General features: G+C 42.8%; 1 protein-coding gene across 9 annotated transcripts; it reads right to left on the bottom strand.

Annotated features, from left to right (window-relative positions):
• Window positions 1-3,923: 3,923 nt before the first annotated feature.
• On the bottom strand, window positions 3,924-24,456 carry LOC114855076 (potassium voltage-gated channel subfamily KQT member 2). 9 transcript variants are annotated; one of them, XM_055508858.1, is made up of 20 exons: window positions 24,002-24,441; window positions 23,219-23,369; window positions 23,019-23,109; window positions 22,817-22,943; window positions 22,450-22,625; window positions 19,383-19,508; window positions 18,881-18,991; window positions 18,698-18,793; window positions 18,404-18,498; window positions 18,240-18,308; window positions 17,599-17,646; window positions 14,698-14,727; window positions 12,533-12,612; window positions 11,852-12,076; window positions 11,142-11,189; window positions 10,112-10,220; window positions 6,227-6,358; window positions 6,031-6,151; window positions 5,728-5,903; window positions 3,924-5,079 (listed from the first exon to the last, which is right to left on the bottom strand). In XM_055508858.1, the coding sequence occupies exons 1-20, from the start codon at window positions 24,132-24,134 to the stop codon at window positions 4,458-4,460; spliced, it is 2,766 nt and encodes a 921-aa protein (XP_055364833.1). In that variant the 5' UTR covers window positions 24,135-24,441; the 3' UTR covers window positions 3,924-4,457. The 9 variants fall into 9 exon arrangements, 5 of the variants coding, with proteins under 5 accessions (XP_055364833.1, XP_055364835.1, XP_055364834.1 ...); XM_055508860.1 differs by lacking the exon at window positions 11,142-11,189 and having other exon boundaries at window positions 10,112-10,217; window positions 24,002-24,442; XM_055508859.1 differs by lacking the exon at window positions 11,142-11,189.
• Window positions 24,457-25,550: the final 1,094 nt, after the last annotated feature.

Genomic DNA, 25,550 nt, shown 5'->3' with positions numbered 1-25,550 from the left:
AAATGAAGTCCCCCAGCAGTCTATGTCTATTGCAGCTTAACTAAGAGATGGTTCCTGTGACTAACAATCTTTGCCAGTGACCTGAACCATCTCTAACTATAAGCTTTATCAATAAGGAAGGTTTTAAGCCTGATCTTAAAGGTGGAGATTGTGTTAGCGTCTCAAACCTGAAGAGGGAGCTGGTTCCAGAGGAGAGGAGCTTGGTAGCTAAAAGCTCTGCCTCCCGTTCTACATTTAAAGACTCTAGCAACCACAAGTAGCCCAGCACTCTGAGAACGAAGCGAAGGAGCTAATGTAGGAGAAATGTGATCTCTCTTTCTAAGTCCTGTCAGGACTCTGGCTGCAGCATTTTGAATAAGCTGTAGGCTTTTTAAGGTGCTGTTAGGACATCCTATGAGTAAGCAGTTACAGTAGTCCAGCCTAGAGGTAACAAATGCATGAATCAGTTTCTCTGCATCGCTCTGAGTGAGGATGCTTCTGATTTTAGCTATATTTCTAAGACGGAAGTAAGCAGTTCTGGAGATTTGTTTAGTGTATGATGTAAAAGAAAGATCCTGGTCAAAGATGACACCAAGGTTCCTCACAGTAGAATCTGAAGCTAATGTTATGCCATTCAGGGAGGCTATCTGACTCAATAGTGTCTCTCTCAGATTTTTAGGCCTAACAAAAAGAATTTCAGTTTTATCTGAATTTAGTTGAAGGAAGTTTTGGGACATCCAGGATTTGATGTCTTTTAAACAACCCTGAATTTTGACTAGTTGATCTGTTTCATTTGTTTCCAAGGACATATATAGCTGAGTATCATCTGCTTAACAATGAAAATTAATAGAATGCTTTCTAATAATCTCACCTAGAGGAGACATGTATAGGCTAAACAAAATTGGACCAAGAACAGAACCCTGTGGTACTCCAAAGCCAATCCTTGTGCATGTGGAGAATTTCTCATTAACATGAACAAACTAGAATCTGTTCAACAAATAGGATTTAAACCATCCCAATGCTGTTCCTTTAATCCTGATTCTATGTTCTAGTGTCTGTAATAGAATGATCAATTGTATCAAATGCAGCACTAAGATCTAACAGGACAAGGACAGAAACTAGACCATTGTCCGAAGCTAATAGAAGATCATTAGTGTCACGATTTATGTCATTTCCGGTTTTATGTTGAAACGACTTCCTGTTTCGCCTCAGCTGTTTTCTGTCATCCCGGTTCACCACGCACACCTGTCAATAATCAGTAATCACACCCAGTATTTAAGCACCACCTCAGCCAACAGTCAGACGCCAGATTGTTGAGTCCTTGCACCACTATCCAGCGTTCTAGCATTGTTATCTGGTGTTGTTGATCTTGCCTGTTCTTGACCACCAATTCCTGCCTGACCCTCCTCTGTACCTTCGTCTGGATTGTGGCGTTTGCCTGACCGTCTGATCAGTGAGTTTGCCTGGCTTTTATCTGTACCGTTGCCGAGTCTATCCGTGTACCGAACCACTAACCTAATCTCGCCTGTTCCTCATTGTGCCTCATGCTTAGATACGTTGTGTATGACCCGGACTGCCTGACGACGCTGTACAATAAAACCCTGCTTAATTCACCCAGTCCGAGAGTGTTTCCTTTGCATTTGGGTCCTCAGCCGTGTGTTCGTGACAATTAGTGACTCTAACCAGAGCTGTTTCTGTGCTATTATGTTTTCTAAATCCTGACTGAAAATCTTTGTTATTCCCATTCAGGTGGTCAGATAATTGTTTAGCCACGATTTTTTCAAGAATCTTGGAAATAAAGGGTAAATTTGAAATGGGCCTATAGTTGGCTAGTTCTCCAGGGTCCAGGGTTGGTTTTTTCAATAGAGGTTTGACCACAGCCACCCTAAAAGCCTGTGGTACGTAACCTAAATGTAAAGATTGGTTGATTTGATTTAATATGGACGAGCTGATTAAAGGTAGAACTTCTTTGAGTAATCTGGTTGGGATTGGATCTAAAAGACAAGTGGACAACTTGGAAGAGTTGATTATTGAGGTTAACTCCATATGAGTTATGGGGAAGAAGCTGTCTAGGTAAGACAGAGGATTTGGTAAATTTAAAGTTGATGGATCTAGACAATGCTTTCTGTCATTTGCTGTCATTTGGAAGAGGTCGCTGCTGAATGTTTTTTCTAATGGCGATAATTTTATTAGTAAAGTAGTTCATAGGCAAAAGGCAAAAGATGATGGAATCATCTGCTTGAATCTGTCAACAGCGTTGTCAGATAAACATCTGCTATAGTAACATTTCTTTCCAGCTATTGTAAGGTCAGTTATGCTAAATTCAAAAGTTAATAAAAAATGGTCAATTAATTATCAATTTCAACCCCATATGTCAGGACAAGATCGAGGGTATGGTTAAAACGATGAGTGGGTTCATTTACATGCTGTGTAAAAATTAAAATAATTAAATACATAAACAATAGGAATTCAAACAAAACAGCTTGATGGTAAAGAAACTTCAAAGCCAGTCTGAGTGTTTTCTACTGGAGCAATAGTGTCTATTAAGGAGTTAAAAGCAGTGCTGAGACAGTTACTGTCAACATCTACATGAATGTTAAAGTCTCCCACTACAATGACATTATCTGTGCTAAGAACTCGGTCAGATAAGAATTCAGAGAATTCAGATAAGAACTCCGAATATGGAGCAGGAGGACGGTAAACAATACAAAACACAACTGGCTTCTGAGTTTTAGAGTCTGGGTGAGAAAGGCTCAGAGTGAGGCTCTCAAATGAGTTATAACTATGTTTAGGTTTAGGAGTAATTAATAAATCTGATTTATAAATGGCTGCTACTGCTCCACCTCTACCTGTACTTCTTGGAACATGATAGTTGATGTGACTCATTGGAGTCGACTCATTTAAAGTAACATATTCATCCTGCTGCAGCCAGGTTTTAGTGAGACAGAACAGATATATGTGATGGTCACTTATCAAGTCATTTATTAACAAGGATTTAGATGAGAGAGATCTGATATTTAATAAACCACACTTTAAAACTTACTCTTACTTTGTTCTGTAAGAAGAACTGTTTTAATGTTTATTAAATTCTGATTCTGATTTGTTTGTGACTTGTGTAGTTTAGGGGAGCACGACTAAAAGTGCGTGGCGGCTGTAGAGAACATGCAGAGTGGCATGTAAGACTGCGACTCTGCGTCCTGGGCTCCACTCTGAGTTGTCACGGAGTGGGGAGACCAAGCAACATGGCCATGTTACTAGAGAGCAGAGAGGCTCCGTACGTTGGGCACAATCATGTGATCTGGATAAACCAATAAACCAACGTAACATATGGCTTCTACAGTGGTGATTGATTTGTATGGAGTCATATTAGTCATATAATTTGTGGCGTTAAAATTACGCACAAATTGTGGCTAAATTTACAAGTATAATAACGTAACCTTAATTTGCCTCGACACTCTGATTGGCTAATGAACAAGGAAGTTGTTGCCGTCCTTTGATGTGGCACAGCAGATCCTGAAAGCTCCACAAGCAGCAACAAGCTAGTCCGCTGACTGATGACTTTTATCATATTTAATGATCAAACAGACGTGACGGCTCATACTCATGTGTATGAAGTGTGACTTTTATAGATCTGTGCATAATTTTAAGTGTAAGCATGGTATAGCCCCAGTAAGTCTACAAGTACAAATCTGGTTATGCACGCACAGATCGGTTTATGGATGCACAGATCGGGTTACGCTCACACAAATCTAATCTGACCCCAATTTGACTCCACAGATTCCACCTGCATCACCCTTTGTCTGTCTGTATTTTTCTCATTGGTTTCTTCTTTTTGTGTTTTTTTTGTGTGTGTTTTTTTTTTTGTGAAAACTCATGTTGAGGTTAAAATATACAATCTCTGTGTGTAAACATTTTGTCCGGAGGCTGATAAATGTTGATAAATGTTATGACACATCCTTAATCTGATATTTATTTATATACATTACAGATAGGTACAATAAAATAAAACACATATCAACATTCACATCGTGCGGGATTGATCAAAATTGGTTCAGTAACCATACCTTGGCAGGAAGTCTGTCAGGATTAAATTGTTGTATGTTGTTAGTATTAGCCTGGTAGTATCAACAGCAGAGTTCTTAATAGCTTCTCCATAGCCTGTTACACATCCATAGCTAATAAGTGGCAGCTAATTTAAACCTGTTCAAATAAGATTCACATTTTTGGCCTGACAAAAATTAAATGCTTTAGGTCCTTAGCATTGCTATCTGTTGCTATGGTAACATGTCAGTTACTATTTTTGGAAATTAAACAACATTCCTCTGAGCCTGTTAACATAGCAACAAGCTAGTATCTAAGCTATGAACCAATCAAGACAAATCTGAAAACATTTTTGTGTGACAGTGGTGACAACAGTTCCCATGATTCTTCACTCTAAATGTCCAGCTCCAGATATGTAGATCAAGTTTAAACTTGATCTACTTGGTTCCAGTCCAGGCCTGCTCTGTGTGTGGTGAGGGGGCACAGAGTTCTGAGTCAGAGTCTGACTCCCCTTCAGCGATGTACGGCCTGACAGTTGCACAGCGAGCAGTGCTGCCTGTTTGGAGGTCTCCTAGGTTGGAGGCTGGTGTGTAGAATCCATTGTTGAGAAAATCTAGGTTCTCTCTAGACTGGGAGGTAGAGAATCCACTGATGGAGCGTTCCAGCTCCTCGTGGTCCACTGACTGGAGGGAGATGGAGGTATCACTAGATGGTTTCACCTCCTTTGTTGCCGCAGCCTCATTGGTTCCCTCACTTCTCTTCTCTGGTCTGTCTCCGCCCCCTCGGTCTCCAACACTGTGACGGTTTGATCGATTCCCACCATGTCTCTCTCCTGTTGGTGGAGGTGGAAGTCGCACCAGTGATGCATCTCCTACTGGACTAGGAGTGTTGCCATGGCTGCGTTGAGCCAGAGGCTGCTGGTGGAGCTGGGAGCTGATTGGCTGCCAGGAGGTAGAGGGGGGACAGGTGGGGGCATTGTAGTTCCTGTGTCCGGTGGAGCTGCTGGAGCGGACCATCTTCGTCACACGGGTCTTCTCTACATGGTCACCAGGCAACACCCTGGAAAGACAACATTTTTCATCAGCAACAGTTACAGATGTGTCTGACCCAGTACTGGCTGTGGTCTGCTTCTAGTCCTGCGGACTAGAGGTTGGGCGGTAAAGCATCGCTGATAACGTGTTATGTAACAGTAATTTGATGTTGTAGCAAAAGGCTGAAATAACACATTCAGTGTTTCCTGAGTGACACAAGAGCAGGTTCACATTATTAGGATGGATGAAAGATGAATTAAACATCAATCAAGCTTAAAGTGTCAAGCTTGTTTGATGTGTAATTCATCTTTCATCCACTTCATTTCGTCTGAAGTCACTAAATTAGGGTCAGGTTAGACAAACACATTGTCCAAAATGAACCTAATTCTGTGAGAGATTTACCGTCCTTGAACACCGTTTCCTAAACTGTAATTTAAGTGCCAATAAAAAACTAAAGCTTCATTAGTTTATAGTAACCCTATGAGCCCCAAGCGTTTTATGCATTTTTTTATGACGTAAAATTTTTCCACAAAAAAAACACAAACCCCAGGGTCCCCAAATTTGAGGACCTTTGGGTTTAATAGGTGATTTTTTCTGAGCACTTTGTCCATCTTCATTACAGAAATACTCTGATTCTAGTCCGGGTCCAGCCCAGTAACACTGTGATAACACTGACTGCAGGATCTTAGTGATGGATTGGCTCTTCTCGAGGTGATCTACTGGACTATGGTATGGTGGGGCCGGGTCTGGCTCCTTAGATCCAAAGTATGCATTGGTTTCAGACTGAGGAATCCCCATTCGCTGGATGTAGATGTTGACCAGGAAGTCCAGCTTTCTCTCCATAGACAGAACCTGAGGAATCGAGCAGTCAGTCATCATCAATCACTACAGGTAAAGCGGGTAAAAGCAAGTAACCAATAATTCTATGGAAGCATTTCATTAGGTCTTTTTTTATGACAAACTAGTTGTTATTGGTTACCTGCTTCTCCACCTTTCCCAGCCGCCCCATCATGCTGGGGTCCTCAGGAACCTCCTCATTGGCTGCTTTGGGCCGGTCCTTGTCAGCAATTGGCGTTCCTCTGCCAACAATCTGATCCACCCTGCCAATCAGCAGATAGCATTACACTGACATCACATAAGTCAGCGTTCAAACGGGTCTGGGTCAGGTGTCTTACCTTGACTGAAGGTTCTTGATGCGGGCCAGCATGTCCAGGTGTCCAGCTGAATACTGTTCTATCACATCCATCACATCATAGGGACGAAGGCTCTCCTTAAACTTCCTCTTTGACACCATAAAACGCATGATGCTGTGACACAGGAAACGGGAAGTCAGATTCTGACTGGACTGAAATGGTTTCAAAGACCTATAGAAAAATCCAACAAATAGTCTGGATAGTCCTCATAGACTAAATAAACCTGACAGATCTATAAATTTGTCTGAATGTGGGTCTGGATTATCTATAACCAATATTTAAGATTCCATCAATCCATTTTCAACCGCTTTTCCGGGGCCGGTTCACAGGATCAGCAGTCAGAGCAAAAAGTTCCAGATTTCCCTCTCCCCAGACACTTCCTCCAGCTCTTCTGGTGGGACCCCAAGGCATTCCCAGGCCAGCAGAGATACATAGTCCCCGGCATGTCCTGGGTCTTCTACCGGTGGGACATGCTCAGAACACCTTTCCAGGGAGGCGTTCAGGAGGCATCCGAACCAGATGCCAGATGCCCTGGCTCCTTTCAATGTGGAGGTGCAGCAACTCGGGTGACAGAGTTCCTCACCTTATTTCTAAGGGAGCACCCAGCCACCCTACGGTATCCATGATCTTGCCTTTTTGGTCATGACCCAAAGCTCATGAATGCAAAAAGCAAACGCGCAATCCTGTGGTCCCCAAACCAGACCCCCTCCGGCCCCTAGCTGCGTCTAGAAATTCTGTCCATAAAAATAATGAACAGAACCGGTGACAAAGGGTAGCCCTGCTGAAGTCCAACATGCACCGGGAACAGGTCTGACTTACTGCTGGCAATGTGAACCAAGCTCCTGCTCCGGTTGTACAGAGACCGAACAGTCTTTAGCAAAGAGCTTTGGACTACATACTCCCGGAGCACCCGCCACAGGATGCTACGGGGGACGCGGTCGAATGCCTTCTCCAAGTCCACAAAACACATGTAGACCGGGTTGGGCAAACTCCCACAAACTCTCAAGCACCCTGCTAAGGGTATAAAGCTAGTCCAGCGTTCCACGACCAGGCCAAAAACCACATTGTTCCTCCTGAATCCGAGGTTTGACTATCGGCAGAATTCTCCTCTCCAGTACCGTGGCAGAGACCCTGGGGAGGCTGAGAAGTGTGATCCCCTTATAGTTGGAACACACTCTCCTGTCCCCCTTTTTGTGAAGAGGGACAACCACCCTGGTTGTCCAGTCCAGAGGAACTGTCCCCCTCGTCCACGCGATGTTGCAGAGGCATGTCACCCAAGATAGCCCCACAACATCCAGAGACTTGAGATATTCAGGATGGATCTCATCCACCCTCGCTGCCCTGCCACCGACACGCTTACAAACTACCTCGTTGACCTCAGCCTGGGTGATGGGCATGTCCACTTCTGAATCCACGCCTCTGCTTCCTCAACAGAAGGCATGTCAAGGGGGTTGAGGAGGTCCTCAAAGTACTCCTTCCACCATCCAAAAACATCCCCAGTCAACATAAACAGCTCCCCACATCCTCTGAAAACAGAGTTGGTGAAGGACTGCTTCCCGTCAGAGTTTTTGCCACCGCAACGGCACCAGCTGCAACACGCTTGGCCTGTCGGTACCCATCAGCTGCCTCAGGAGTCCCACGGGTCAATCAGACCTGACAGGACTCCTTCTTAAGCTTGATGGCATCCCTTACCTCCGGCGTCCACCACTGGGTTCTGGGATTACCACCACGACAGGCACCAGACCCTGCTTCCACAGCACCGAAGTGCCGCGTTGACAATAGAGGCGGAGAACATGGTCTACTAAGACTCTATGTCTTCAACCCCCCTCGGAATCTGATCAAAGCTCTCTCGGAGGTGTGAGTTAAAGGTCCCTCTGACAGAGGGTTCAGCCAGACATTCCCAACACACCCTTACAATACGTTTGGGCCTGCCAAGCCCAGCCTCCTTTCCTTCCCAAGAAGGCCGGGTACTCCACACTACTGTTTGTCCAGTAAGCGCAAACGGCAGTGACCTATTCCCCATCCGAAGGCGCCCACTGGGGAAAACGCCAACGCATGGCAGCTAAGCTGGGGAGCTATGAGCAAGCCCACACCAGCCCGCCACCTCTCGCCGCAGGCAACTTCAGAGTAGAAGAGAGTCAAGCCACTCCAAGGAGTTGGATTCCAGAGCCCAGGCTATGTGTGGAGGTGAGCCTGGCTATTTCTAGCCGTACCGCTTAATCTCCTGCACAAACTCAGGTTCCTTCCCCCCCAGTGACGTAACATTCCATGTCCTAATAGCCAGATTAGTTATCCAGGGATTGGCTCGCCGAGGCTCCCGCCTAGACTACTGCCCAATCCAATGAGCACTGACCCCTACAGCTCCTCCTGTGGATGGTGGGTCCACCTGAGGAAGGTCCCACGTCGCTCCTTTGGGCTGTGCCCAGCCCAGGCCCTGTGAGAACAGGCCCGGCCACCAGGCGCCCGCATGTGAGCCCCAACCCTGGGCCTGGCTCCAGGGTGGGGCTCCGGCTGTGCCATACCGGGCAATGTCTCGGTCTTTGTTGTTGTTTTCATAGGGGATTTGTGATTCAAGATTTAAAAAAACATTATTAATCCCAAAGAGAAATTATTTTGCACACAGTTTGATTGCTGTCACAGTTACACACAAGAAGGTAGGGAGATAAAAAATGAGAATTCGAACACATCTACACAATCACATCTAATTACTAGCTAAAGTTTTATTATATATGTTATTGCCCAGATAAAGATCAATAATAGGGGTAAACAACAGATCTGAAGCATCGCTTAGGAGTTACATAATCTAATTTGACCCTCTGCAAGGATAAGGTGTATATCGTGAGCCCTGTCAAGAGGATCTAAAGGTTGGGGCTTCCAAGAGAATGTACAGTATTCTACATTTATGGGACACTGCAAAGGCAAACCAACAGAAATATCGTTTTACAAACATTGTAGTGTTTGACCATTACAGATTGACTGTGGAAAACCGTTAGACAGAAAACCTCTGAACCAATGCTCAGTAATCACTGGAGCTCTTGCTTGAGCTCCTCAGAACTGACACAACCAGCAACTTGGGTTAGAGACTGAAACCCACCCGCGCACTCAGACCCAAAGTGACTATGTTCAACTTGATCCCACCCAAGTCATGTCAAAGCAGGTTTGGGGCAGATACCCGCTCTACATTTATCTTTTATTTATATTTCTCTACAGTTAAAGACACACTTGACGTACGTCAGTGCAGTTGCTGGCCCAAACAAGCTGCCTGTGTTTTGTTTGCCACATGCTGTTGTTGCCTTGTATTCTGCCTTGTTGAAGCAGTTGGCCACCCACCCTTAGACTGGTTCTGCTGGTTCTTTTTATCCACGCTGTCTCCTGATGCTGTTCAGTGGGAATTGTGGGTTTTCTATAGAACTCTACAATTGCATATTTGTGTTCTGTAATTTTTAATTTGTCATTTATCTGACCCGGACTATTCCAACTGTTTTTGGGACATGAGTCAGTGTTAGGGTGTTATTATGCTTTCCTGTGCAGCTCATCTAAAACCTGGTTCTAAAGAATATGGATATAGCTGCAGAAGAGGGTGCAGGAACCAAACACCAAAAAGGATTATAGGATAGTAAAAACAAAGGAATGTTTGAGACATCGAAACAGCAAGAAACCATGAAACTACCTGGATGTAAGACTAACTGGTCTTACCCAACTGCTGATGGTGACCTTTGACCCTGGGTGAGCACAAATGAATAAACAAAAAAATGTATGTGAATAAAACTCAATGATTAAATGCATAATAAGCAGCAAATAAAAGTGAATAAAGCGGTGACTGATGGAAAACTAATCAAATTATTTAGTGAATGAATCAGTTCGTACCAGATGGCTCTGATGGTGACCTTGATCCCGGGGGTCAGATCCTGAGGGACGAACTCACAGTGGCAGCTCTTGTTGTCATCAGCCATATCCTCTCCCGGTAGGCTTGCTTCTGCAACACCACCAGCCTCATCATTTCAATTAACACATGATCAGTCATTCGCCATGTTTTCGTGTTCGGTCAGGGTCAGAATTTTTTTGTAATCCAGCTTCTCCCAAAGCTTGTATGTAAATAAACAGTCAAAATGTAAAACAAGCAGGGCTAAGTCTGTGTTTAGTCAAGGTTGGGGCTTAATTGTGGTTTAGTTAGGATTAGTTGAGGAGGTCAGGTCTTAATTAGGGCTTATTCTGGGTTTATTCAGGGACTCGTCAGGGATTTGTCAGTGTTTAATCATGGCTTAGTCAGGGTGTAGTCTGAGTTTAGTGAGGGATTCTTCAGGGTCAGGGCTAAATCAAGGTTTATTCAGGGATTCATAAGATCTTAGTCTAGGTTTAGTCTAGTTTTAGTGGAGGCTTAGTCTAGTCTTAGTCTGGGTTTAATCAAGGCTTAGTCAGGATTCAGGGTTGTGGTTATTTAGGCATTAGTTACCTGTTAATTGCGTTGGATCACTGTAGCAATCCAATACATTTTAAATCTGTCCAGGGTAAAAACTCACAGAGGTGGTGTTAACAAAATATTATTCTTTTGATTATTTCTTATATTTTTAAATGCAAACAAGTTCAGTTCAACTGTAAATTTATTTTTTGATTGATTGTTATTAAATTTTTTATTTAGGATACCAAATTTTATTTTTTAGTCTTTCATACTCACACCACAGAGCAGGTGTGTGTACCTTGTTTTTGAGGCCATTTTGACAACGTGGGGACATTTGGCCGGTTGAGTTTGGATTACAGCAAAGGTTTGATATGTGCCTTTAGTTGTGATGGTTAGGGGTAGGGGCTAGGAAAGGAATTATGTTAATGATGAGTCCCCACCTAGATGTAAAAACTTTTGCGTGTGTGTGAGTGTGAGTGTGCGCGTGCGCGCGCTGACCTGGGGAGCTCTTCTGTCTGAACTCTTCATCCTGCATCTCTATCAGCACTAAGGAGGAGACAGAGGAGGACAAACCTTCATCAGAGGAGCATCACACTCATCATCAAACAAGGTCTACAGATGTGAAGTTCCCTGCAAAGACTGGAAGCAGTATATGTACGTGTGATGAATCCAATAGACTTTAATAGACAACACTTGTTGCTGGATAATGATAAGAGTTGTTTTGTCCTCTGACGAGCCTCTCCTCTTCCTGTCCCCTAACGTTTAGATTTGGCATCCTGTATTTTGTTATCTCATTATGGTTTTATTTACTTTTTTTGGTTCTATTTACTGTGTGTGTTTTGTGTAGATGAGGAAGCTCCCTGGACACGTGCCTCCCTACAGCTTTTATTCCAAACTGTGGTTTGTTTACATCTGGGCAGAAAAATTCCGTCTCATCTTTTTAAACCACCTCCATGTAAGCAACAAGTTACATTTAATGATGAATTTGAAGTAATTCAAAATATATAGTAATATTACACTTGAGCTTATACACACCACACGGTGTGTATAACCCTAGCCCAGACAGCAAGAAAGTCACCTGGGGAGCCATATAAACACAGCAGTCTGCAGCCATGTTACGGAACTGCATTGTTTCCTAATTGAGGAGCATTGACCTGAAAGCACTGAGTCACTGAGTTCTGCCTGCAGGAAACGTGACTAAAGCTCACCTTCAGAGTTTTGGCGAGAGGCAGCTCCCCGGATCCTGAAGGCCTGCCGAGTTCTGCTGCGTTCTCCGAAGCTCCAACTCTTTGGAACCTTACTGGGACTCTCCTCCAGATTGGGATCTATGCTAGGGGAACGTCGCAGGGCTTGGACAGGGCCGCCAGGAACACCAGGACCCAAACTGGGACTAGCACTGACACCAGGAGTAACACCAGGGACGGCAGAAGGAACTACGACAGGAAAGGGAGAGTTAAGCAGCACAAGCACAAACCAAGTCTTTGTGAATCCCGACACAAACAGCATACGCCACTGGGAACCTTTTACATATGTAGGTCTGGTTTTAGGATTCAAGATTCAAACCCAGGCCCTATCACAGACCCATTCAGTTCTCTGGTGGCTATGGCATAATACATCCCAGAGTCTGACAGTCTGGGTCTTTGAGGCACTGTAGATGCCAAACAGGTAAGGTGGTAAGATTTAAAACAGTTGCAGTACGGATAACTCACACTTTGACATCGGGTCTGCTGTAACTGGACCAGGCTGTGATACAGGAGGTCGGTGTGATCACTACTTAGTGGTGGACGAGCAGAGAGTTTGGGCTTCTTCAGAATCTTGAGAAACTCAAATCTCTGTCGACATGTCTTATTGTAAACCGCCCGACATAAACAAGAGGTTGTGACACTTACCATTCTGAGGAGAACCTTTCCCTTTGGTTCCTGAACTGCGAGGAGATGAGAAGACCCTCTCCTTAAGACTAACCTTCTGACTGCAGATAGAGAGATATTTTACCAGATCACTTGTTTCTTTATCTATAATATAATTATATATACCCATAAATAGTATCTCCAACATAACAAAAACTGTTGTGCTAAGCAAAACTTTGAAATTTACAGCCATAACATAAATATGATATATGTACTTTGTGTTGTATACATAGTAATAGAGTTGAGGCTACTGTTGGTTTACAGACACTCTTCTTAAACTATAGGGAAACTTTAGAACAAGACAGAAATAAGGCATCTGATCCAGACATTGGGATTTTAGTACTTTTAAAAATGTAATTCAGTCTGACTGTTGACTGGAAGCCAATATACTGACAACACGACAGGGTTAATGCTGTCTGTTTTCTTTGTATCTCTACCTATCTAGCTCCAGTACTCACCACAGATTGTCTGATCTCTACACGTGGTTCTTATCTGTTAGCATTCCCACACCCAGTAAGTCCTGCCGGTTTTGCACGTGCCTGTTCCTGACCTTGCCTTTGCCTAACCCTTGTCGGTACCTCTGCCAGTGCTTCGGATTTACTGTTTTGACTATTGCTTGTCTGACCACGTTTGGCCTGTGGTCTGGACCTGTCTCCATTAAAGACTCATTTTACTGAAGTCCTGTAATCAGAGCTGTGCATTTGGGTCCTATCTCCTGCCAGTCCTGACACTGAGCCCTGACAAACCTCACAGCTGAGGGTGTTAGGTGATTCTGAAGCACATCAGGCAAGGACGTGTCTGTAAGGAAAGTGCCTAAAGGATTTAAAAGAACTAAAAACAACTGCGCATATTCCCAGGTCTAGTGTCCAGAGGTGCCGCTGGCAGTTATTGGCCCTATAAAGAAAACTTGCAGTCGGGCCCTACAGTTTATTAATAGTACTAATCACTACCTTTTATGTTGGCTAGCTGGTGCAGTTGGTAAGAGCGCGAGGTTGAAAACAAGAGGTTGTGAGTTTGAATCTAGCTGCATTATTAGTTATTTGTTTTGATGATAAGGTATCAGTATTCAGTCAAAATTACATTCATTTAATTTTCAATAGTAAAAAAGCTACGCTATTAAATTTAGAGTGTGACACCTTTTAGGTGAAGAGGAAAAGTGTTCAAAGATAGGTTTTGTAAACCTGTCAGAGTGAGAGCTCCACATATGGATCTTTGAGTGGGCGCTCTTACCGCTCTCGTCAAATAGCGTATCTTTGACCTATTTTCCTCGTTTGTAAAATTATCTCAGCAGTAAGACGGAGAAACTCATGTTATACAACTTGCAATATGATGCCACAAACGATTGCCTTGTGTGGACATTTTTTATTCTGTTCGCTGGCTGTCTAGCAGCACATAGTGCTTTATACTTTAAAGGAAGCTCCGTGAATAAACAGACCTTTCTGTTAAAAAATCATTTTTTGTCAGCCCTTCTTTTTGATTGTTGATTGTTAAACCTTTATTATCGTTTCTGATGGCCGAATTTATGCTCTCTTAACTCCCTTACTGCTTTAACTGTTAGGGGTGGGCGGATCGATCCTAATATCAATAATATCGATACCAACGGTAGTACTGATATTCATTGATTTCCCAACAAAAATATCGATACATTGGTTGAATTTTTACTGCTCCGTACTACTGCCGTTTTTTCAAAGAGGCGACCTAACTATCTTGTTTGTCTGCGTCTGTAAATAAGTGCCTGCTTTTAAGCGGCGTGTCCTGTGCGCCATATGCCAGAACGAAGCAGACAGACACCAGCCCCCTCCCCTGACCCCCACCCCTCCCTCTTGTTTTGAGATCTCGGGTGATTCAGCGACTCGGGCCAGCAAACAAACAAGCAGGTGCTCATGAGAAGTTAATGAAAGTGGACTACATGATGAGTTTGTTTGCTTCGAAGGAGGGGGTCCTAACGGTCCAGTTCCTCACCAATAACATAACGGAACAAAACAATGCAATGATAAGTCAAGCGCTCATTAACAGAACATTCAGTTCGATGGATATAGGACTACACAAGTAGGATGGTACCAAAGTGAAGTTCTATTCCCAAACTGAACATAAATATGTGGTGCAAAACAAGGACCAAGACTTCAGAACTAGAACTAGACACTTACCTGGGAGATGGTTCAGGCTGAACATCCTTCCTGTAGTCAGATACAGACACACACAGTTTTAACTTACTGAGATTCTGACATCAGTGATTTGTTCATTTCAAAGAATATATTTTTAGTTTCTACACTCAACGCTAAACTGTGAAACAGGAACATTTAAAATCTGACCAAGTGAAAGTCCAGATCTGATGTTGATGTGAATTTCCAAGAAGCAGGTTTTATACACATATAACATAAATTAATCTTGGTTGATGGTTGTTGCCATAGATCTGGCCTAGAAAACAAGATCAGACTTGTCTCTTGGAGGTGTTTGGAAAGGATAAATAATCAATTGAACAGGTTGCTTGCAGATGGTACCATATTTATATACACAAAGTAGTTGCAGGAGCCATTCTGTAAGTTTAAGTTTATATACATTTATGTTGGCATAATTTAGGTTTATTTTATGTTTTTTATTTTGTATTATCTTTTTTGGTAATTTAGATAGTTATTCAGGTCAATTTGCTGACTGGCTGATTGACTGACTGTAATGGAAAAGTTTTGCCTTGTGCTGTTTCTTATCCAACACAGTCGTCATGTGCTGGTTAGTTGCAATACTGAACTGAACATTCTTACACAAACAAATAATCTCTTGCGCCCTGACGTACATCAAATCTAAACATCTGATGTTCCATTTGACTGACTAATAATTTATGATATATGTTTGTCTTTTACACCCGGACTCTGGCTCCATTCTATCTGACTCCCCACCAGACCCAAGGCTGGTAAAACGAATGCATCTTGTCTTGGAAGCTCGGTGTTCCTTCCTTTGGATAACAAGACATGACGATGCAGAAGTGAGAAAGCAAACATTCTCACTCACAGCGAGATAAGGTGGCGCAAACAATTCCATTGCTGCAGAGAGACATTCCACCAGAGCCAGAGAAAGGTGTTAAAAGGCAGAAGCAACTTGAGGATCGTAGGCTCTTTGCATCACACCTTCGTGGTGTGTGCACTGATCTCCCCAGCTGGTTTTTGGTTTGTTGATGTGCACGATCAACATCCATGCTTTTTATTTGCTTTCCCCATTATTTTTATTTTCTTTATTATTTCAATAAATCGCACAAAAGGACAACTCTCTCATCTACTTCTTTATGGAAAATTTCCACCACACTGACTGACGATAAGCATATTCCACCACTTCTAGTTATTGAGGTTTGTTGCCGCTACGTATTTACGGTGTTGAAAAAATACTATCACCTTATATCTGGTAGTGACTGCTAAGAGTCACAAAGCAAGCTTGTAATATTGTTGTTAGGCACTTATTAAGCTCATTTCCCCATATTAGCCACAGAAAGAGGTGACACGAAGTACAGAGAAATAAGCAAATCACAGGATGATCTGCACAGATCCTCTCAGCTCTCTGATTTAGAAAAGTCTCTTCAACTGGTACTGATCCAATTACCAGACTCTTAACTACACCAGAGGAGCCGTAGGTGGAACTAATTGATCTCCAGTCCAACAAGACGTTCAAGTCTCTTGAACGTGCTGATCGTCCTGACAATTATCTGGAGAATGAAGTCAGCTTGGATTTATTTTCGCTCAGCTCAGAAAATGCGTCACAGTTCTCCATGAACTCCAAACGTCACTGAGTTTCCACACTCATTGAACCCACGGGCCTAGCAGACACTAAAGGGTCAGAGCAGGTCCTGCTGATCTGCATCGGTTCCCCTTCAGCAGCGTAATAAACTGACCCTATGTTGGCTGTGGGCCATGGTCTGCTCCAGCCTCACACATTTATTTCCACCAAATATGATGTAGCCTTCCATTTCTCTGTCATACATCGAAGATTTGACCATAGTTGCTAATGGCAGTTATTCAGTAAAGTGTAAAAAGAAGTTGCTAATGGCCTTGATTCAGTAAAGTGTAAAAATAAAAAACGATTTGAATTTGAAGACAGTGTTTAAAAATTCAATATAACTTTAAAAAGTTAGTTTATCTAGTTTTTTCATTTTTTGACTTTAACAAAAAATCAATTGAACAAAAGGTACACGGACAAAAGAAATCGTAACTCACATTATTTTCATTTTTATTTATTGTGTGATTCTGAACGATGTTTCGAGTATGCTGTTAATCAGGGACACCGCTGTTGTTAAACCTTTCTTTACTTTTAGTAGTGTAATGGGCAGAACTATGTTTATGAACAAGGTCTGCCAGTTTTAGAACTAGAGGATCTGTTAATGTGTCCAAACACGCCGGTACAAGAGTGAGACTCTTAATTTGAAATGGAGTACAACTACGGCAGGAAGCCGGTGGTCACTCGCAAATTAAGAAATAGGTTTTTATGTTCCTTTCCAGATGTTATCATACTGAAATCGAGCCGTCTTCTGGTTAAATTGTTCAAAAGAGAAAATACAAAACACATCTGTTTTCTTGTTTCTCCTGATATGAGCAAAAATCGGAATTTATTCAAAGCCCTGTTCTAAAAACCAATAAACCAGCTGAAAATAGTTTTCACAACCAGACAAAGAGATGGATTTAAAGCCATTTCCCTTTTCTTGTTTTAAGGAAAAAATGGAAAACGTTTCCCAGCTCTTAATTTGGTGGAGAAATAAAACTGTTAACGCACACAGACCCAGGCACACCTGGTCAATTCCAATTCAAATCGCTTTGTTCAGTGGCAATCAACGTTCTTACGACTGATCTGTGTGGTAGTTCCAGTGTTACTGAACTTGAATCTGCAAGCACTGGTTGTACAGTATGTGGCACTACGTTTAACCTGATTAGTTGCTTGTCACGTGAGATCAGACGCGATTCACGTGAGGCATTCAAGAAGCGGAGGAACTCCCCACCCCTACTCCTAAATTGGGTTACGGCCTCCCCCCCTCAACCTATGTATGTCAATTACAAGCTAAACATACATACCTACATGCTGTAGCTGAGAGGAGAATGCTGGTCAAACTCCTCTCGATCCTAGACAACACCATATGTGTTGTTATTTTCTTCCCCATACTTCCTTTGACATCTATCAATATGCGCACAACAATTTCCCTCTGGGATGAATGAAAGATTTTTGAATCTTGAACGTATCATTGTCCAGGGTTATACTGGCATTTGAGAATAACTTTCCATCAGGAAACGTCTTTTCCTGAAATGCAGGTGACACCAGACTCACCCAGTGTTTGGCTGATCCCACTGCAGCACAGATGATCTCTCACCAACACAAATGTTTCAATGAGCCATTATTCATTATTCATCTCTGTTAGATGATGTATCACAGTAGTCTCACAATCTGACTCAAACTTTGGAATCTGCTGCATAATCAGAGTCACAAATTATAATAACAGATGGGTTTGACCTTTAAACAAGTCCTTAAATATCTTTTACAACATTCACTAAAGAGATCAATACTCAAACCCAAGGTAAGTCATAGCCTGGTGACAGCTGTGGCCACTGAACTCATGTTACAGTTCAAGTCAAGTTGTTTTGTGAAAAGACCTTCTCTTTGTCCATTTGTCAAATAAGGCACAAAACAGTTAGCAAAAACATTTTTTCTGTGTTCTGACCTGAAAGAGAGTCCAGACTTGTTCTTGAGGTTCCTCAATAAATCCAGCTGGTTGAGAGGAGGAATCAGCCTGGAGACACATAGATAGAAAAAATTATATCAATACAGTATATAAAAGTCCCTGACACAAACGTGAAAAACATTGGCGTACAGACTGAGTCTCACCTGTACATGGGCACAGACACTGTCCTCTCGTAATAATCCCAGGTTGAAGTCAAATCTGTTCGGCTCAAATTCGTAGCATACACCCTCCATGCTGCCTGTAGACACACACACACATCCAATGCTTCCACTTAATTCACTCACTCATCCTCATGATCCTCTGGCTGTCGTCTGTATGTGGGGCCCTGTGATGGACGGCGACCTCCTCTCACTCAGTGACAGCTCGATAAGTCAGGCTTGTTTCCAGTGTTGTAGAAATGTTTATTTTTGCTGAGCTGAGTTAAGCTTTTGCTTCACCTGAATAAGTCCAGCTGCTGGGTTTCGTCTCTTCTCAAAGTGCTTCTGTCGGTGCTGCTCCTGAACCTTCAGAGCAAAACCAGAACCCAGGATGCCCTGGAGATATTTACATGTAAAAAGGAAAACAGGTTAGTGTGATGATCCAGGTGCAGGTAAGTTTAGATTCTGGTTTTAGAGACTCACAGCAGGCAGAGCGAAGAATGAAACTCCAATTAGAGTAAATGTTGCTGCTAGAAGTCGACCGTTCCAGGTGATGGGAAACTTGTCTCCATATCCAATGGTTGTCAAGGTGATCTGATAGACACAGAGACCGAGCAGCTCTTTTGTCAAGTACCAGTGACTGTCACAGGAAATATCCTCAGTCACTGGAACAAAGCCACAATAATCAGCTATTTATTTAGTGATTGCACAAACTTTGCTCTTTTGTTGTTTTGGTTCCAGTGTCAGTTCACACTGTGTTTATGTCAGTGGACAGTCAGATTCATTCCTAGAAACGCTTACTTACTAAATCTTACTCACTGGCCACATGCTGAACCCTCTTCATTTATATAAACAGACTGGCCAACATCAGCTACAGAGCCTAAGACACAATTGTTTTGATTGGCAGTAAAACAGGGGTCTAGACCTGGGTTAGACTGAAAAGGTAGACCAGTAAGTGTATGTTTGTGCTGGGTTTCGGACTCACCAGTCCCCACCACAGGGCATCGGCGTAAGTCTCAAACTGTTTGTTATCTTCTTTTTCTGCCAAATAAACAAGAAAACTGGCCAGAATCAGACACAGGAAGCCGATGTACCAGGCCGTGATCAGCTCCTGCAGGAGGGGAGACACACAAGGCAGAAAATGTGGTCCATCAAACGAACTGTAAGACCTAACATTCCGGCAAAAAATAGTTGTATACTTTAATAAACACGCAGATGGCACCAACATCTCCATGCTGAGAACCCATTAACTGACAGATGACAATGATGCTGTGGTTCATTGTTATTCCTGCTTTGTGTTTCCGTGACAGAACCTTTCTCAAAATGCAACTCTGTGCAGTTGCAGCTGATTCAAAGTGTAGCAGCAGGAGTCAGGTTCAGACAGATGCAGTCCAACACATCTAACAGTTCATAACCCACCAAAACACAAGGAAAAAAGTTTAAGCTTTAACTTAGTGGCGCACAATAGAGGAACAACTGAAGGACCCATTTGGACTGCTGCAGCCACTATAACCTGGCTGCAGCAGGATGAATATGTTACTTTAAATGAGTTTTGAATTTAGCATAATTGACCTTACAATAGCTGGAAAGAAATGTTACAATAGCAGATGTTTATCTGACAATGCTGTTGCCAGATTCAAGCAGATGATTCCATCATCTTTTGCCTCAATGTCTTGTAGATACACAGAGAACAGTCACCTTAATCCTTATGAACAGGTTGACTGTCTTGTAGATGATGCTGCAGCTTCTCTACGTACAATGTTAGACACAGTGGCTCCTTCTCTGAAGAAGACAGTGAATCAGAGGAGGTTAGCTCCGTGGTACAACTTAGAGATCCGCAGCCTAAAGCACAGGACCAGACAACTAGAAAGACAGTGGCGTTCCAACAAAATAAATGTAAACTGCATTGCATGGAAGGACAGTCTAATAAAATATAAAAAAGCACTTTGTGCTGCTAGAAAAACATATTATTTCTCCCTAATTGAGGAAAACCAAAACAACCCCAGATTTCTTTTCAGCACTGTAGCCAGGCTGACTAAGAGTCATAGCTGTGTTGAGTCTACTATCCCCTTAAATCTCAGCAGCAATGACTTTATGAACTACTTTACTAATAAAATTATCGCCATTAGAAAAAACATTCAGCAGCGACCTCTTCCAAATGACAGAAAGCATTGTCTAGATCCATCAACTTTAAATTTACCAAATCCTCTGTCTTACCTTACAGCTTCTTCCCCATAACTCATGGAGTTAACCTCAATAATCAACTCTTCCAAGTCGTCCACTTGTCTTTTAGATCCAATCCCAACCAGATTACTCAAAGAAGTTCTACCTTTAATCAGCTCGTCCATATTAAATCAAATCAACCAATCTTTACATTTAGGTTACGTACCACAGGCTTTTAAGGTGGCTGTGGTCAAACCTCTATTGAAAAAACCAACCCTGGACCCTGGGGAACTAGCCAACTATAGGCCCATTTCAAATTTACCCTTTATTTCCAAGATTCTTGAAAAAATCGTGGCTAAACAATTATCTGACCACCTGAGTGGGAATAACGAAGATTTTCAGTCAGGATTTAGAAAACATCATAGCACAGAAACAGCTCTGGTTAGAGTCACTAATGATCTTCTATTAGCTTCGGACAATGGTCTAGTTTCTGTCCTTGTCCTGTTAGATCTTAGTGCTGCATTTGATACAATTGATCATCACATTCTATTACAGACACTAGAACATAGAATCGGGATTAAAGGAACAGCATTGGGATGGTTTAAATCCTATTTGTTGAACAGATTCCAGTTTGTTCATGTTAATGAGAAATTCTTATTGTTGAGCCTAAAAATCTGCGAGAGACACTATTGAGTCAGATAGCCACCCTGGATGACATAACATTAGCTTCAGATTCTACTGTGAGGAACCTTGGTGTCATCTTTGACCAGGATCTCTCTTTTACATCATACAGTAAACAAATCTCCAGAACCGCCTACTTCCATCTTAGAAATATAGCTAAAATCAGAAGCATCCTCACTCAGAGCGATGCAGAGAAACTGATTCATGCATTTGTTACCTCTAGGCTGGACTACTGTAACTGCTTACTCATAGGACGTCCTAACAGCTCCTTAAAAAGCCTACAGCTTATTCAAAATTCTGCAGCCAGAGTTCTGACAGGACTTAGAAAGAGAGATCACATTTCTCCTACATTAGCTTCTCTGCACTGGCTGCCTGTAAAAATGTAGGATAGAATTAAATTCCTCATTACTCAACCCGTACATAGTACTCTCAATGATAAAGCTCCTCGCTTATCTTAAAGGACGCTCATAGTTCCTTATGCTCCCTAGCAGCACGCTTCGTTCTCAGAGCGCTGGGCTAACTTGTGGTTCCTAGAGTGTTTAAATGTAGAACGGGAGGCAGAGCTTTTTAGCTTTTCAACTAATAACTCTCTCTCTCTCTCTCTCTCTCTCTCTCTCTCTCTCTCTCTCTCTCTCTCTCTCTCTCTCTCTCTCTCTCTCTCTCTCTCCTCTCTCTCTCTCTCTCTCTCTCTCTCTCTCTCTCTCTCTCTCTCTCTCTCTCTCTCTCTGTCCTCCTCTCTGTCCTCCACTCTGTCCTCCACTCTGTCCTCCACTCTGTCCTCACCTACAGGTACAAGTATCATTGGACTCAGCAGCTGCAGATCAAAGCATCCTGCCTGTGTCCAGTCCCTGATCCAACCTGCCTGTGCTCTGTTGTTGCTTGTTTTTGTTGCTGTGCTTTTCTCTCTCTCGGGAGTTTGTCCTCTCCACTGTTGCTGTCAAATTAAATGCTTGCTGTATGTGGGATTTGTTGTGTTTAGTTGTGTAAGGTCTTAAACCTTACTTTGTAAAGTGCCTTGAGATAACTTTGTTGTGATTTGGCGCTATATAAATAAAATTGAATTGAATTGAATTGAATTGAATTGAATTGAATTGAATTGAATTGAATTGAATTGACCCAACTGGGTTCACACATGATACACCTGTCGGGTTCATCGTCTTCTTTACCTGGAAGCTATGAGAAAGACAGACAGGTGTTTCCCAGCTTACCTTGCTGTGAGCATATACCACTGATCCCAGCAGTTTCCAGGTTCCTCCTCGTCGATCCATCCGGATCATCCTTAAGATCTGAAGGAACCTAAGAGACCGGATTGCTGACGTAGCAAAGACATTCCCCTGAGTGCCCGCAGCCAAAACGGAGATGGACGCAATTAATACCATGATGTCTGAGAGAACAAGAGAGATTGGTGAGAAAGAGACAGAGAGGGAGAGAGAGAGAGAGTATACGAAAGGGACAGATCAGAAAAAGGTGAGATGGGCAGTCGACACTTTAACATCAATTGTAGGTTCACCTGGTAGTTGACATCCCGTGATCACGCTTCAGAACCTTTCGTCAAATTATGTTGGTCAGACTCACCAATGACACAGAACGGTTTTCTGGCAAACTTGAGTCGTCCTCTCAATCCTCTGTAGCGACAACAACAACCTGCAGCCCATATCCTCACCATGTACTCCACCCCGAACACCACAATGGTGACAACCTCCTGTCACACACAACATCACAGTTCTGTTAGCAAGCAGTTCAGCTGGTGATTCTGTTTAATGTGCAGGTGATTCACCAGGATGTAGAGCGCATCCTCTGATCCCTTCTCGTACTCTTTGATGGTGGAGAACACAGACAGAACCAGGCAGGAGAACACCAGCAGGAACCTGCGCACACATCGCAGGATTGAAGAATCTAAACCTACTTCAAACTATTTACTGCACTTGCAAAATAAGTATGTTGTAGCTTCAGGTTATGTTTAGGTGCTATACGTACACATAGGCGTGGTAGATGAACGCCCATCCTCTCGGCCTCTCCAGCACATTGTACAGGAAGTTCTGAAGTCGTCTGTAGAGGGCATTTCTTTTAGGAGGCTTCTTTCCTCCAGAGACGCTACTGCGCTGGCGCCGAGCCCCCCCCCCCTCACCTACCAGCACAGATACATTACTCCAGTCCATCAATAATGAACATGAGTAGATGCTGCAGCAGAAACTGAGGCTCACTGAGACACCAGCCTGTGTTTTGAACTGCAACGGAAATCCAATGGTTCAAAACCAACAACTACAACAATAATTCCATTAACTAAGTATTTACATTTTCCATTTGTAAATATAACAAACAGAATATTTGCGTTAAATTTGTTGCTGTAAAGTGACCGAAGTCTGAAGCCCACAGACATCACTTAATCCAGTTTCCTTTCTGAAGACACCTTTGATGCTGCTTGACTTGTCTCTTGTCCAGTAAGTGAAAATTGCTCCACTGGGCCCAGATGTGATACTTTGGATCATGAGAAATGTCTCCTCCCCTCATTAAAGGTTCCCCATTCTTCTCCTGTAGTAACCTGATTCTGGGATCATTTACCTTCACTGATTTGACCACACCCGAGGTTTGAGCTCATAAAACAATTACTGACCAAATACTGTGTCAGCACTGATCTTACTTGGATGTTTCTAATCTGGTGTAGAAAACGGTTTATACTCCACAGTGGACACACATCGTCCACCTGATGAAATCCCCCTGAATACTCATCAGCCACCCGCGGCGCGCCTCGATGCTTACCTGCTATGAGCAGAGCACCATCCCTGCTGGACTCGGTGCCGCCGGCCTCTAGACCCACGAAGCCGACCTTCAGCTTCTTGTGGTCGGCCTGCGCTCCGGGAAACACCCCGCCGTTCCGTGATTTCTGCACCATGACGATGATCCACGACCTGCACCGACGCGCCGGATCTACTTGCAGCCCACAAAGCGAGCACCAAGGCCGCCCAAGCCAGGCAGGGACATCAATGCAGGAGGATAGAGGATGGAGGAAAACAAATCCCGCAGAGACGCAGACAGGCGGAGCTCAACAGATTTTTTTCTACTCACCGACTTCCCGCACAAACAGGAAGTAGAACGATGCGTTATCAGTCATAGTGAAAATGAGAAGATGACTGAGGTGGTCACGGTTTTCATGAATTTACTGAAAATAAACACTAGCTCTAATCCGTGGTACTCGGTGAACAGATTATCTACATTTGGTAACCATGGCAACAGTAGGATGAGGGGCAGACGTGTGCGTGCGCGTCTGTGTTCAGACCATTAACACATTAACTTTTCCATGTTAACTGATGCTTTATGGTTTTTAATGTACTTTTCTGTCAATCAAGTATTTAGACCCCATTACCGTTTTCACATTTTGTCAATGTGTATTTTATTGGAATTTTGTGTGATGAGCCAGCAAATGATAAAAAAATGTTAAAAAAAAATAATTGGTTTTCAATTCAATTTGTTTGCAAATGAAAAGTAAATAAACGTTTGGTGTGCACTTGACCCCAGGTTTGCCCCAAAACCCTAGTCCAGCATTAGTCAGTTATTTAGTAAATGGGTCCTCCTGTTTAGAAATAATCTTAATATAAATACTCTCTTCTGTGAAGCGCAGATGTTTGTTAAAGAACAATAGTGAACAAACAGCATCATCAAGTCAAGGGAGCAGAGCCAGACCCACTACAGATGAAGTTAAAGGTTATAAAACAATGTCCTAAGCTTTAAACACTGTAAACCTACCACCTCCAGAAACTGACAAGTTAGTTGAGAAGAACATTAGAGAAGCAAAGGAGCAAAAGAAAAAGTGTACAAATACCTTCTGAAGCAACTGTGAATAGACAAACAGATCTACTGTTTAAAAAGTACAGAGGAGCTGTTATTTTATTTTTTTTTTTAATTATTATTTTCTTCACATATCACAAACTGTTGTTTTGGGACTTCAAAGCTTTCTAGGCTTGTGTGGGTACAGTCAGTGGGAGAAACCTGGTGAAGCATCCAGTCAAATAAACCACAGGTTAAAGCAGTGATTTTCATCTGGTGGGTCGGGACCCAAAAGTGAGTCGCTAACCCTTTTTCAGTGGGTCGCTGGCCTTTTCCATTTTTATTTCTAATATAAAGATTGGCTGTCTATTCACACCCTTCAGCTGTAGGTGGCAATTTTGCCCTGTAATGCTAACTGGCACCCACCGTTTGACCATAGAAAACAACCCACATACTCTAATGGAACATGGTGAAGCACAAATATGACACCAAAATTGCAGTGTTGGTTGTCACAGATCGATTGAGTAATCTCAGTTATAACTAC

This window comes from Betta splendens, chromosome 5 (assembly GCF_900634795.4).
Source record: "Betta splendens chromosome 5, fBetSpl5.4, whole genome shotgun sequence".
Lineage (NCBI taxonomy): Eukaryota > Metazoa > Chordata > Actinopteri > Anabantiformes > Osphronemidae > Betta > Betta splendens.
The sequence above is the reverse complement of the archived record's forward strand: the minus strand, read 5'-3'. Positions and strand labels throughout refer to the sequence as shown.

What these genes read in the sequence shown, in the direction of transcription:
- LOC114855076 (XM_055508858.1), bottom strand. Translation starts at nt 24,134, where the DNA reads ATGGTGCAGAAATCACGGAACGGCGGGGTGTTTCCCGGAGCGCAGGCC. An exon ending in AGGATGCGCTCTACATCCTG is followed by an intron (nt 22,944 to 23,018) that starts GTGAATCACCTG and finishes TGTGTGTGACAG; the next exon opens with GAGGTTGTCACCATTGTGGT. An exon ending in GTGTCTGTGCCCATGTACAG is followed by an intron (nt 18,309 to 18,403) that starts GTGAGACTCAGT and finishes ATGTGTCTCCAG; the next exon opens with GCTGATTCCTCCTCTCAACC.